This window comes from Triplophysa rosa, linkage group LG7 (genome assembly GCF_024868665.1).
Source record: "Triplophysa rosa linkage group LG7, Trosa_1v2, whole genome shotgun sequence".
In the NCBI taxonomy this organism is placed as follows: domain Eukaryota; kingdom Metazoa; phylum Chordata; class Actinopteri; order Cypriniformes; family Nemacheilidae; genus Triplophysa; species Triplophysa rosa.
The window spans coordinates 4,882,488-4,894,694 of record NC_079896.1 but is presented as its reverse complement, the minus strand read 5'-3'; the positions used below and the strand labels follow the sequence as shown (position 1 = coordinate 4,894,694).

At 37.1% G+C, this 12,207-nt stretch overlaps 1 protein-coding gene across 1 annotated transcript in view; it reads left to right on the top strand.

Annotated features, from left to right (window-relative positions):
- gnai2b (guanine nucleotide binding protein (G protein), alpha inhibiting activity polypeptide 2b) overlaps positions 1 to 12,207 on the top strand; it is a 31,984-nt gene that overhangs the window by 14,705 nt on the left and 5,072 nt on the right. The window contains exons 2-4 of the mRNA XM_057337468.1: positions 7,338 to 7,380; positions 8,555 to 8,696; positions 9,626 to 9,786. Of these exons, the coding sequence (XP_057193451.1) occupies positions 7,338 to 7,380; positions 8,555 to 8,696; positions 9,626 to 9,786 (346 nt within the window). The remainder of the gene's footprint in view (positions 1 to 7,337; positions 7,381 to 8,554; positions 8,697 to 9,625; positions 9,787 to 12,207) is intronic.

Below are 12,207 nucleotides of genomic sequence, written 5' to 3'. Positions count from 1 at the left end.
GAGATTTTTAGACTTTTTTAAAGAAATCCTCAATGATGAAATATATAGGGAAACATAGTCTCTTATTCACCTTAAAAACACAAAATGCAAAAATGTAGGCATTTTAAAATCAACCTTCAAATTAAACTTCTATTTGAATGAATTATATTATGCAGTAATAAACATGTAAACACTGCAAAATGTTTTGTCACAAACTCAACTGACAGGCAGTAATTGCACAAAAATGTATGCTTTGTTTTCTTAACAGGTCCACCTTCTAGTTAAGAGCTGTGGTTGTTTTCTTTATATGCTTATTGCATAGTGCTCATGTTAGCAGAGGTGACGATCAAATCACACTGTCAATCCTCCTTCCTACACTGACTGAACCGTCATAGCCTTCAGAGAAACATCATGTTTAATGCTAACATTGCACATATGTAAGAGACAGATTATCCGTTTTTGAAGAGGTTTGCCTGTGAATGTATTTCAAATAACATAATGTGTACTTGCAATTGCTTTACTCAACTTGTGGTACAGTCCGCTGCTGTTCAACAGCGCGCTGCGCACTCTCAAAGCGCTGCTGGAAGCGCGAACCGACCTAAACACTAGTGTGTGAGGCGCTGCGGACGCAAAAGACGTGCGCGAATGTTGAAACTGTCCGTATAGCACATGTTTACATAAAGAAACGATGGGAAAGTAGTGCTGCGGGATGTTAAATGACGTTGTCTTTATGAATGGCCGGGCCGGTCACTGTAGCTCACAGCAGGCACATACTTTGCAGTTATTAGCCTGTTCTGTACAGTAATGAAAACAGGCCGCACCACAACAAAATGTGCATTCACACAAATGCTCCCAAATATATTTTTGAGGTCGCACCAGTAAAATATATGGAGCATATGCGACTAAAATGGTCGCAATTTCAAGCCCAACACTCCATCATGCCAATTGAGTGAGGATATTGTGTTCTCGCGAGACCAAACGGATCTCGTCACACCCCTAATGTACAGTGATAGTTGTAATACCATGATGCTTTGATGCATCATTGCAATTTGAATGGAAATTCGTAAGTATTTTTTAAGAGGTGTATAATTCGTATGAATTCGCACACCTCCGTTCATATGTTTTTGTATGGTCTGCTTTCGCCCCATAGATGTTCGATTTAGGGGTGGAGCTTCATTTTTGTTTTTTCTAATAATTGTGCGGTTTTGTAACATTCACATTGTACAAATTTATTCAAAATCGCCATCTCAAAATGGTTACGTTTTCTTGTGAGATCAGGTTGTATAAACACTGAAATTGAAGGATTACCATATTCCTTACATAGTATGTAGTATTTCAAAAACATTGTAACACTATTTTGTTTTAACCCTTTTTTTAATACTTGGAAGTACCTTTTACAGTACCTTAATATTTTAGTGCCTTGTCTTTTTATCAAAGTACAATACGGAGCTGTCGACCACCGTCATTCTTGAAAATCTATCAGTGAATAGTTTCAAGATTTTTGCTTACTGTTTTTTTTTTTTAATGATTAGTTGCAGTTCTTAATTCTGTTTGGTCAATAGCTGTGCTTTATTCGCAACTTAACGGTTTTGTGTTTTTTGAAAAAATTTGAAAGTTGTACTGATGCATATGTTTTGTCTTTAATATTTGTATTGTGTGGTAACCCTTTTATAAAAGGAATAAGGTATTCGGAGCTAGTGCTTTATCATAAATCGCATCTGAAGGGGTTGTGCCTAACTATGTCCTTCAGACTTGATTTATTCACAATAAAGCACAGCCTCTGCTTAGTTTTAAGCAACAACTTATTTTGTTATACGCTATTATAAAACAGGCCCACAGCCTTCTGCTGATGGCGCTTCTGTAATTTTATGATTTTGAAATTGCTTTCTGTGAGTCACTTACCACAACTTGCTTGACCAGCATTTTTCGCTGGTACTTTTGAAGGCTGATCTTCACTTTTCCAGTCGTGAATGCTTTATGGAAGCACAGATTACCTGCGTCAACATTAGAATTTAAGTTGAATCCTGAGAGTACCTGTGCTGTGGCACAGTGGCAGGCAATGCCTTTGCTCTAAACTATAAAGGCAGAAATTATGTGAAAAACTACCTCCTGTGTTTCTGAACAGCGCAGTCATTACGTGCATGACTCACAACCTTTAAACATGGTGAAGGCATTGATGGTAGAAAATATGACACTGTATTTAATTATAGAGAGATGTCAACTGTGTTCTTGATACTCTTCCATATAATTCACACTATGTGCAAACCTGTTATTTGATGAATTGTTAGAAATTAAAAGTGACTGTAGCAGTGTAGTACATGTGTTATTTGTTCGCAGAAGTGTGAATGAGTGATGCTTAAGGGATAGTACACCTAAAAATGAAAATGTTGTCATCATTTACTCACCATCATGTCATTACAAACCTGTATGACTTTCTTCTGCAGAACACAAAAAAAAGATATTTTGAAGAACGTTGGTAACCAAACAACACTGGGACCCCATTGACTTCCATTGTATTGACACAAAACCACAAAGACATTTCTGTAATACAAAAAGATATTTTGAAAAGAGTCACATAAAGGTTTTCAATGACATGAGGGTGAATAAATGATGAAAAAATGTTGGCGGTAAGAACCAAAATCCTTTTACTTTAAAACATAATATATAATAATATAACACTATTATCATTAATCTGGAAAATTTGGGTCACCCATTGATCAGCTCATTTTGAAAAAATATGATTTTGTATGTTCAAACAGTTTAGCAGTATGTGTTTCTGACATATTTTCATCTCATACTCAATTCAGTAAAATAAGCGTTCCGTTGTTATATTAGATACAGCACTGGTAGAATGTGGGTTTATACAGGTAAAATGTGAGAAGCGAGCAATGTTGTTATCATGCGTCTGAGTCTTGGAGTACAAAAAGTGATCGAAGCAGAGAGAACCCCCTGAGAACTCTGGGAGGTGCTGAGAGCCGCCCGGCAGGTTCAATGCTGAAAGACTGGGGAAAGAGGGAGTTACGGAAGGAAAATAAAGTCTGGTCAAGAGTTTGAAAACATGAGCTCAAGTTGTAATTAAGCTTTCCCTACAGGTTTGATTCCTCAGGCCCTGCACGCATCATTACTCCTCTCATCCACAGGGACACCTGAACTTCTCTCTTACCTAGAAATACTTTTTTATCTGTTTGGCTTTGTGTCTTTTTCATCAGTTAACAGCATGGCCAGTTTATGATTAAGATGTTCTGTTTAAATATTGCTCTGTTCTAAAACCTATAAGCTGCCTGTCTAGACGGCATTATAGACGCACTTCTGTTCTGACAGTAAGATTGTTATAAACCATATGCAGCAACATTGTTTGTTATTTATCACATGGGCAAAGTCGAAGGGGTGTTCACATGTACATTTGGCAGTTTGACAGAAATGCAGACTAAAAATGTAATTGGTTTTCTGTTGGATGTTTATTGTGCCTTTGAAAATGAAGCCTCGATTGATGTCTTATCTAAGAAAAGTACAAACCTGAAACGCAGTGAAGTAATTATCCGTCTTAAATGACCCAAGCCAGCAGAGATCAAACGTGGATAGTAGCTCTGACCTAAGCAATAGTCAATGCAGTTCCCATAAAGCCCAGGACACACCAATGGCAAAGATCTAGCATTGACGAAAGCAGACTATAAGTCTGGGTGTGTGGTATATATTGTATTATACTATACTATTATATTAAAGGGGTCATATGGCACGAATAAGTGTATTTATGTGTCCCTTGTGTGTTATAAGTTGCCCATGCATGTATTAGACACGTAAAATTGCAAAAATTAAAGTGTCGGAAAAAAAGATGCATTCTAAAAGCGAATGCTCATCCAGACCTGCCTGAAACGCCTCGTGTAACCACACCCCCACAAATCTACGTCAGTTCATGTTATGCCTTGACTATGACCGCCCAAATGTGTATGCAAGTAAGTACAATTGCTTTGGAACCCGATGTTCCAAATATGGTAAGAGGCGTTACATTTCGCTTGCAGTATTCGACCAATCACTACGCACTGGTTAACTGGCCAATCATAGCACTACTCGCTTTTCAGAGTGATGAGCTTTGTAAAAAATTTGCGCGTTTCAGAGAGGCGGGGCTAAGAGGAGATACAAACATGCACGGTTTGTGGAAAATGCAGCGTTTTCAAACCTTAAATCGTGAATACATATTGCATTACATCTAAAGCAAACGATAATATTCGTTTTAGCCGTGTCATATGACCCCTTTAATATGTGCACAGTATGTACATATATACACATTTGTGTAATTTGTTTAAGGTACTGTATACTATGTATGTTGCACTGTTCAATCAGGTGTGATTTTTTTTCCCCCTCTGTTCCTCTGGTGTTCTTTAAATCCTAGTGCACCGAATGCCATGAACGTCTTTGGATTGTACACAGTGAGCGTGTGTGAATTAAACAGTGAATTATTGATAACATTCTGACCCGTTTTCTCTCTTCTGATGACTCAGCTGACAGCTAAAGAATGTCGTAGCGTGTGGGTGTGTTTTTTAATGTACAAATTCGCTTATCTAGTTGTTTTGCCAAACACTTCAGCTCAAAATACGCTGACGCGTCCATTATATAAGTCACCATCTACTTGGTTGGTATGTTGTAAGGCCTGGATTTGTGTGTAACCTACTGTATATATATTTTAATCTTTGATTTTGTTTACTTTATCACACTTCTGCTCTTCTTCTCCACTTATCCATTCTTATTGTGCTTTCTCAGTCATTTTACCTTTCAGAAGAATGTCTGGTACAGCATAGCTCACTCTTTCATCTTTCAACATTAGTGTGGTTTGCACAGCCACAGTCTGTACGGCGTAAAGACCAGACCTGTAGTAAGGAATACGAAAGGGAAGATGTCAGACCACTACGTAAGACCACGGTCACAACAACAGAGGAGAGAAGCTTAATCTGATGCAAATAACTACAGTAGGCCCATATGGAGCACGTTTTTTGCTCCGTTTGTTCTATGGAAAATCTGAAACGTAGAATAGAATAGAATTCATAAAACAACGAAAGACGTTTTTTACACTGATTTTATGTGAAATTCTCAGTTTGCTGGTTTCCTGTAGGATCTTTTTGTAATACCAAGCCTTTGATAGTGAGGCCACAAAATCCCTTATGAAAATGAACCGTGTTTGAACTGTAGTAACTGTTTTTATTTTCTTTATAGTTAAAATTCTGTATCGTGGTTTGTTTTACTACAGTAACTATAGTTTAATCATGATATTTGTGAACAAGAACTGGTAAATAAAAAACAAGGTTACTACACTTTCACTAAAATAAAACCATGTTTAAACTTTTAGTGCTTTCTTTGTATGTGCAAGCTAAAATAATTTTACAACCTTGATTTGGTTAAAAATGTTTAGAATGGTTTTTTTTTTCCGTTTTAGAGACCACCAGCTCTGATTGAGGGCTTCATTAAGAATCATTGATGCTGATGAGACGAACAGAGGCAAATTATCTCCTTCTAGCCATAATCACAGTTTTCTTTTTCTTTCTTTCTTTCTTTCTTTCTTTCTTTCTTTCTTTCTTTCTTTCTTTCTTTCTTTCTTTCTTTCTTTCTTTCTTTCCTTCTTTCCTTCTTTCCTTCCTTCCTTCCTTCCTTCCTTCTTTCCTTCTTTCCTTCCTTCCTTCCTTCTTTCCTTCTTTCCTTCTTTCCTTCTTTCTTTCTTTCTTTCTTTCTTTCTTTCTTTCTTTCTTTCTTTCTTTTCTTCTTTTCTTTTTCTTTTTCTTTCTTTCTTAATTGGATGTTATTTATTTGAAACAATCTGTTTATCGCAGATATGGCCACCTGAGCTTGTACTCGACACTTCATATGCGCCGGAAAGCTGCAACAAATTAATAAGCTTAAAAACATTTACTGTTGGTTAATAGGTCCAGTGTGCATTAAATCACACCCATTGTCTCCAATTACACAGTTTTGGCCTCTGTGGCGTGCCGGGCTTTGTGCATAAACAGTTGAATTGTTATTCTCAGAGTCTCTTAAGAATCAATTATTGCCACTTTCTCGTTTAACCATTAGTATTTATTAGCATGGTAAAGCAGATCTCTGGGGACGCATGATCTGTGCCTCTTGGAAGTCTCGTCTCCTGGGTTACTGCACTGGGAGGTCAGTGGTAATGCGCGTTTCTTAAGGCAGTTTTTTATTGTTCAAAGTACAATGGGCGATACATAAGTACAGTCATAATATGGTCAAGGTAACCATAAAAGTCAATTATTAATCCAGATAAGGGCATAAAATGTGCGATCAGCTTCCTTACATCTGTGCAACAAATAAAACATTATGTAATGGATAGGGCTGATGCATTTTGTCAGTGTTAAAATACTTATATAAAAACACTTTCTGCAGATATATATATATATTTATATATAAATACTATTTCTGCAGATATATATATATATAAGCCATTTGTGGGGCGATTTCCCTTTAAAAATGACTTCAGTGGAACTAAAATGTTTAACATCGCGTATTTGAAGGCTTTTTTCTGTATGGATAAAATATTTTCATAAAGCTATGCAAAATTGTAAAAAGTGCTATAGAAATGCATTTGAATGAAATTGAATATTTACACGTTTGTTTCTAATTTGATCTTGTGACAGATTTTGCTCTCCTTTTTACATTTGCATTTATGCATTTGGCAGACGCTTTTATCCAAAGCGATTTACATTGCATTGTACTATACATTTGTTTCTATCTACGTATGTGCAATCCCCTGGTATCGAACCCATGACCTTGGCATTGCTAGCGCCATGCTCTAACCACTGAGCCACAGGAAAGCATTTTTAAGATCTCTTTATATAGCATCGATGTTCTTCTTCTCGGAATGATCCGTCATATCTGTCCAATAAAAATAATTTCATGTTTACCACACAGAGCTATAGAAGAGATTTTGAATCTTGCTCTCTCAGTGTTGTTTAAGCCAAAACCATTAAAAGCTGTTTTTTATGACCGTTATTGTTCTTTACTCTATGAAGTAATAACCATCCGCGTAGTTTTTTCTGATCTCAGACCCTTCACATATTCACAGTCTGCCTGATACCAACACATCTCAGCACATCCGGCATCCACACAGCATCAAAAAGCCGAGTTTTCAGAGCAAATGTTTTGGCACAGCATCAACGCAACCACGAATCGTTTTAAAACTATAATTTAAGCATGATACAAATGACACAAATTGTCATTGAAATAACTGAATTATGTACTTTTGCATGAACCAATCATCATCCAGGATCAGAACTATGTGTTTTCTAACAAGCCTTTTTTATTTATTCAAATGCATGTTCTGCATTTTGATGCAAACTGTTTTTTTTTCTTTGCAGGTGCAGGAGAATCGGGGAAAAGCACCATTGTGAAACAGATGAAGTAAGTTAAATCGTTCGAATACCTTCTTCCTTACATTTGTTTGCTGAGCTGTTGCACTTGGGATTGCCTTCACTGCAAAAGATACATATTAAATTAGAATAAATGGCTGAACTGAGGTATCTTGTCTTACACCATACTTTGAATAAGAACTAGCTGTGTGTCTTTGATGCCCTAAAATGCACCCTATGTAGGCAGCTCACTAGGTTTTGCAACAGACAGTGATTTAAAATTATACATACTGTGTGTAGGAGGAGCCGTTAATATTGTTTTAAGCGAGTTTGTTTTATTTTTTTTCTTGAACGCTTATCCGTGTCTGCCCCTTTAATGGAGTTGTTGTACAAGTGTGAGATCTGTAGGGGGCGCTAGCATGTTGCGATTAGCATACTGTTTTCAAACTACATTCATGTGCAAGAGAAAGAATACAAAAATACAAATGGATTTTTTTCTCTGAGCTTTTTTGGGAATATGTGCGTCGGAATTGGCAGAAATGGCACGGAATTTATATTGCTTTAGCTATTTACAAATGCCTTTGTCTCTGAGATGCCATACAAAAATTTGAGTGCACAGAATCTGTTTGAGTGTTCGTGATGAGTCACATTTCCATACAGCGTGATCTTCCTCACAGGCCCTGTGGTGTAGCGCTGGTTTCTCTAACACTCCTCCTCCTGTTCATTATTAATAAGCACTATCCATCTACTAATGATACTCATAAATTACATTGATGTATTTATTTTCTGGGCTGCCCTGCTGTTTTTTAACTTGGAACTGGTTGTAAGCATTTCTTTGCCTAGCTAGCAGTGGGTTTTATTTTATATGAAATAAAAAAGGTTAATGTAGTAAAATATGCAATAATACTTCCAAGTGAACAATCGGAAGTCACTATTTTGACACATACACACAACATTACTTTCACCATCACCCCTAGGACTGCGTATTTATAACCCACGTCTTTAAATATTGCGTTATTAATGTTATTGTTGTATAATGTATTTATTGTAGATCATTATATTTTATTGTGTTTTGAACCTTTAACATTTACATTTATTTATTAGGATTTTACAGATATGGTCACATATATATTGTTCATCCCTATTTTAAATCTTAGCATCACCCGATGACTTTGTGATGTTCTCTGCCGGTTGTTTCTTTAACTGGTATGTTTCATCCTCTTTAGAATCATTCACGAAGATGGCTACTCAGAAGATGAATGCAAGCAATATAGAGCCGTGGTGTACAGCAACACCATTCAGTCAATAATGGCTATTATTAAAGCCATGAGTAACCTCAAGATCGACTACGGAGAGCCTGGAAGAGTGGTGAGAATACTGCACACCTAGACAAAGACATCACGGTGGAATTCTGACAATGAATAATTTAAAGAGCTATTTCTGATGTTCAGGTGAAATGTGTTGCACACATCTGCGGTTCAGATTAATGCATACTGGGTAAAGGATATAATGCATAATGGCACTTTTTTTGAAATGCGTCGAAAATATTGCCGCGGAAAGTAGAAAAACGAGTATTTCAAAGAACATTTTCAGTTTTTCCTGAATTTACTATTTCTAGGCATGTGCTTAGGTAAAATTATCATTTTGTTTCATTCTGTGAACTACTAACAATATTTCTCCCAAATTTCAAATAAAAACATTGTTTCTATTTGCATTTATTAGCAGAAAATGGAAAGCGGAGAAACAGGTGAAAATAACAGAAAAGATGCAGTGTGTTTTTTCAAACCTCAAATACTGCAAAGAAAACAAGTTCATATTCACTTTTAAGCAATACAAGCAGTAATACTTTAACATGTATTTAGGAAAACTTCCAAAAGATTTTTTATTTTATTTTTATCACAGTTTTCATGCGTCTTGTCACTCTGTCATTCTTTAACATTGCTGTTGGATGACTTTGTCACTCCTGAGGTTTGATTTTGTTGAAATTCAACAGACGCTGGACTGCAATGATCATAACACATCTAGAAATGCTGATTCAATGAAAATTTGGAATTGTCTCTATAATATAAACAGGCGAAAGGTTGTTCTCTTTGCCTTATTGCACCGGTTAAAAGAAAAAGAAAAAAGAAATCGACATATCTACGGTATTACTGTTTGATACCATTACTGGATCATTGTACCACAGCGGCACTTTTTTGTTAGTGCTTGACCTGAAAAAGTGTTACCGTGTCTCTCTGCTATCTCTCAGTGAACTTGCACCCCCATTCTCAGCATATCGTTTTTGTGTGTTTGCACAGGACGATGCTCGGCAGCTGTTTGCTTTGTCGGCGGCAGCAGAGGAGCAGGGAATCTTGACCGATGATCTGGCCAATGTGATGCGCAGACTCTGGGCTGACGGAGGCGTGCAGGGCTGTTTCGCTCGCGCCAGAGAATATCAGCTCAACGACTCTGCTGCTTAGTAAGTGAACATACACTCGCAGACAGGGCTGTTTTCAATTTACATGCTCAAAAATATGAATACTGTAATATCAAGATACAGGAATTTCATTTTTGAAGATGATGTTCTAATGAAATGTATCTCATTGGCATTACAAGGAAGTTTAATCGTATTGCTGTGGATTTAGCATTAACCATTCAAGGCTGTTAGTCATTTAGCAATGGTTAAACAACACCCCTTAAAGGGATAGTTCACCCAGAAATGAAAATTCTGTCATCCACCCTCATGTCGTTCCAAACCTGTACGACTTTTGTTCTTCTGCAGAACACAAAAGAAGATATTTTGAAGAATGTTGGTAACCAAACAACATTGTCCCCATTGACTTTAATTGAATGTGCACAAAACCATTTAAAATTTTATATATCTTCTTTTGTGTTTCACAGAATTCAATTCAGTTTTGAACAGCATGAGGATGAAAAGGATTTTTATTTTTAGGGCTGAACTGTCCCTTTAAAGCCTGGCTCAGACTACAGGAGTTTTAAAATTCTGACAGATTTCAAATTCTGGTTGCAGCACACACATAAGGAGAATCTTAACAGATTCTCTTATTTAAAATCTTAAACCTGGCTCAGACTACAGGAGTTTTAAAATCCGGAAAGATTAAAAATTCTGGTTGCAGCACACACATAAGGAGAATCTTGACAGATTATTTTATTTAAATTCTTAAACAAGCTCACACTCATCAGTGTACAACTAAATTACACATATTTTACATATCCATAGGATATGCAGTTTTGTAAAAGGAGCTAATAGTAACCGTTTTAATGGGTTTACTATTTTTAGATGTTGACATCACATCTACATTTTAATCTCTTTTTCAAGCATTACAAAAATAGGTTTGCCCTTTGTAAACTTGCATTTATGAATGTGAAATGTCCAGATAAGAAAACGTTGGGGCGTAAAGTTGTGTTTATAAATGAGCCTTAAGGTAGCAAGTGCAAAAATAAAAATTTAGAAAGTTTGATTGGAAGTTTTTTTATTTCATAATTGCACATCAAAAGACATCCTAAAACACCCAAACTACAGGATAATATTAAGATTATCATACCAGAGGACGCCTCTAACGTCATCTCACCGGGAAACAGAAGTAAACAAAGGGACATCGCAAAGTTAATTTCACGTGATCTCACCTGGCAACGGTTGTGTAACGTCTTTGTCGCTCTCTGAATGATTCTCTGTCTGTCTGTCCAAAGCCGCGGGAACATATTTTGAGCAGGGGGTGCTATAATGCTTTTTGCTAGGGCTGAAGTTATGACTGTGCTTTGGGCGAGCCGCTTAAGTTTAATGTTAATAAATAACGGAAGAAAAAAAATAGTTGCTGCCGAGAATAAAGATATATGCCAATGTGATTATAAGACACAGCGTAAAAACAAACACAAAAACGCATGTTATCTGTATGCCTATAGCCAAATAACAATCTGTTGAACGAAACTACAAGCTGCGCGTTAGCAGTTAAATTACCCGGTACATTTAAAACCGACGCGACTTCTCCCCAGCTCTTTTCCTTATCTGTGCGGTTGTGGTATGTTTTGGAGGATACATTATATAGACAATCATGCTGTTGCCACAAGTTGTTCTTCCATCTCCGCTGTCCAACGTAGGAGCTTTCGCGGTCGACATTTTTAAAGGTCTGTCAGGCACCTCCGTCACCTTGCAGATGTGCCTCTCATTGGCTGTTGCGAAAGTACCAACGTCATCACCCCGATTTAAAATCCTAAATATCAAACATGTTTGATATGATCGGGGCGGCCCCGATTTCTCTCGAAGCAGATCGGGAGGTGTAAGATTCGATCTGTGAACGCCTCACATTACGTGATAATCTGGGCCGAATCTCGGACCCGATCGAGGTTCTAGACCCGATTTTTTCAAAGATTCTCGGGAGGGGAAATCGGGGTAAATTCTGGCCGAGAATCCTGTAATCTGAGCCAGGCTTAACCCAAAACCATAAAATCCCTGTACTCTGCTGCCTGGCTTTTTGCTAAATTATATGGCTGTCACAGACATTTCTGTAACAAAATGTCTGTAATATACAAAAAACTGCTTTCCCGCGAGATACAGGCTGAATTAAACTGTGTTTTAGTGCGCACTCATGAAACGTGCCAAGTTCAAGCTGGGTTTTGCAATGGCATCTGTTGTTGTTAGCCGGATCATCGTCACACACAGACCTTCGCTGACCACACACACATTAATGACTCAATGATGCAGCTCTCTGATGTTTGGTGCTTTCGTACATATACAAATTATATAAAACATTTGACTGAATTCTTACGATCATCAAAGCAGCTTGCATAAGAACTGCTGCCAGTCAATAATGTTCATTGAAGAAGATCAGAGAAGGATGATGTTTATTTGGATATCTCTTGTAAGTGCATGTTGCATGTA